The sequence below is a fragment of the Arvicola amphibius genome, chromosome 3 (genome assembly GCF_903992535.2).
Source record: "Arvicola amphibius chromosome 3, mArvAmp1.2, whole genome shotgun sequence".
NCBI lineage: Eukaryota > Metazoa > Chordata > Mammalia > Rodentia > Cricetidae > Arvicola > Arvicola amphibius.
In genome coordinates this window covers 88,332,535-88,334,952 of record NC_052049.1, presented here as the reverse complement: position 1 = coordinate 88,334,952, position 2,418 = coordinate 88,332,535, and the positions used below count along the sequence as shown (strand labels likewise).

At 33.3% G+C, this 2,418-nt stretch overlaps 1 protein-coding gene across 1 annotated transcript; it reads right to left on the bottom strand.

Annotated features, from left to right (window-relative positions):
• Positions 1–471: 471 nt before the first annotated feature.
• Positions 472–1,440, bottom strand: LOC119809282 (olfactory receptor 867-like). The gene has a single exon (XM_038322137.1). It carries the CDS (start codon positions 1,438–1,440, stop codon positions 472–474), a length of 969 nt encoding a protein of 322 aa, XP_038178065.1.
• Between the last annotated feature and the right edge of the window lie 978 nt (positions 1,441–2,418).

Here is a 2,418-nt window from a genome sequence, read left to right as displayed (position 1 = left end):
AAAGGAAGGTATATGGGAGATTTTGGAGGGAAAAAAGAAAATAAAGAATGTTCTTAAGCTATAGTCTCAAAAATAAAAAAAAACGAAAAATGAAAAAACTATACAACAATGTTTTCAGGATGAAATCACATATGTTGAATGATAGTAACAGAACTCATATGATAACAGCATTGATGTGAGCATTTTCATATTTTCCTTTAGGGAAAACAAGAATACTATCAAATTAAGGTAAAGAACAATAACCATCCAAAAATGATTTAGGATGAACTCATATGAACTCATGAGTCATAATTCACAACAATTTATATATCAAAAATCCAAAACTACAAATACAATTTTTAAACAGCATGCATAGAGAATTAAAATAATTTCTGTTTAAAATACAAAAATGAAAAGTTAAAAATAGTTTCTAAATAGTGTAAATTAGACCTGTGGTGTATGATAGAAAAAGACCACCCAGGATAGGTATGTTCATAAAATTTGTCTTAGAGTTCTCATTAGGGATGGACAAGAGGCAACTCTGTTGACAATTTCTCCAAGAGCATCCTTTACATCTTTGTTCCTCAGGCAATATATGAATAGGTTCAGCATGGGACTGATCACAGTATACATCAATGAGGCAATCATTCCTCTCTGAGAAGGATGAGAAACAGAGGAGCTGAAGTAAATTGCAAGTCCTGACCCATAGAACAAGGAGACCACACAGAGGTGAGACCCACAGGTGGAAAAGGCTTTGTGCTTACTCACAGTAGAGGACATCCTTAACAAGGCTGAGACAATCTGTGAATAAGACATAAAGATTCCTGTCATAGGAATCACAGCCAGTAGGAAAGTCAGCACATACATAACGACATTATTGATGTAAGTATCAGAGTTGGCTACCTTGAGAACTTGTACCAGTTCACAGAAGAAATGTGGGATTTCAGTTCCTCTGGAGAATTTCAATTCATTCACCAATAGAATATGAATCAGGGAGACCCAGAACATGATGATCCAAAGTATCAGGACCAGAAGGGTACATACCCAAGGACTCATGATAACAGTGTAGTTGAGGGGATGACAGATAGCTACAAAGCGATCATAGGCCATCAAAGTAAGTAAAAAATTATCCATTCCAACTAAAGTAGTAAAAAAATATACCTGTGTAAGGCATTCTCTGTAGGATATGCCTTTTATCTGTGAATGCATGTTCACCAGCATCTTTGGTATTGTAGTTGAGATGAAACAGATGTCAATAAAAGACAGATTGGTGAGGAAGAAGTACATGGGAGTGTGGAGTTGGGAACTAGAACTGACAGCCAGGATGATGAGCAGGTTCCCAAGCACTGTGACCAGGTACATAGACAGAAACAGTCCAAAGAGAATGGGCTGCAGTTCAGGATTATCTGAGAGGCCCACAATGAGAAATTCTAGTAATAGTGTGTTGTTTTCTGTTTCCATTTAACTTTTGTTTCTGTTGGAGATGAGATAAAGAGATTTGTAAGTAATAACCTCTGTCAAGTCACAAAATAACCTGGGAAAGCATATCTTTCATAAGGATAATAAATCTCATTTGCTTAACCAAGTGATTTTTTGTTACCATTTGTAAATATGTGTAATCATTCTTTTTTTATTTAGTCAAATATCTTTCTTCTTTAACTTTTAAAACTGCTATTAATGGAATTTTCGATATAAACCTATATAGAAAATTTATTTTTTAATAAACCCTACAAACACTTGAAGTTTTCTTGTTATTTTTTCTTTATAGCTTCAGTAATTTATTTCTCCTAATAGAATGAGAATTTACCTCTATAATCTTCATGATTTTGTCACTCTGAGCCCATAATTGTTTTCTAACATCATGATGGTTGCTATTACTATGCTTATTGTTTAAAAATGCCTTGTGAGCAGTATATTTCAAAAATGTCAGTTGTCATTTATATATTATTATTACTAATATAAATCTGCTCTATTATGATAATCATTTTGGGTGCATAACAAAATTTCAAAAGTAAATATTGAACAATTATTTAGAAGTTAAAAATTTTGTCATATTTAACATAATTTTGGTTCATCCATTGACATCTATGTAGTCTTGAGAAAATTATGTTACTTCTTGAATTTCTCATGCATAACTATCATTGAGAATACCAAAAAGGTGTTCTCTGGAGCAGCAGGAATTGATGATGTATTTATGATATAAAAACAACAGGGGTGTTTCCTCTTTGAAAATAATATACTACTTTGAATTAGTGAGGTTTCCTACAGCTCATTCTTTTGAACACTTGCTTCCAAGTGAATGTGTCTGGAAAGAGAAAAGAGCAGTGGTCTATAGAGATGAGAATAGGAAACAAGAAAACACACTATCACTATGATATGCAGGGGGAGTGCATTCTCATATGTTCTTTCCTGTCCATAAACAGGAATAGGAATATGTTA

What these genes read in the sequence shown, in the direction of transcription:
- LOC119809282 (XM_038322137.1), bottom strand. Translation starts at nt 1,440, where the DNA reads ATGGAAACAGAAAACAACACACTATTACTAGAATTTCTCATTGTGGGC.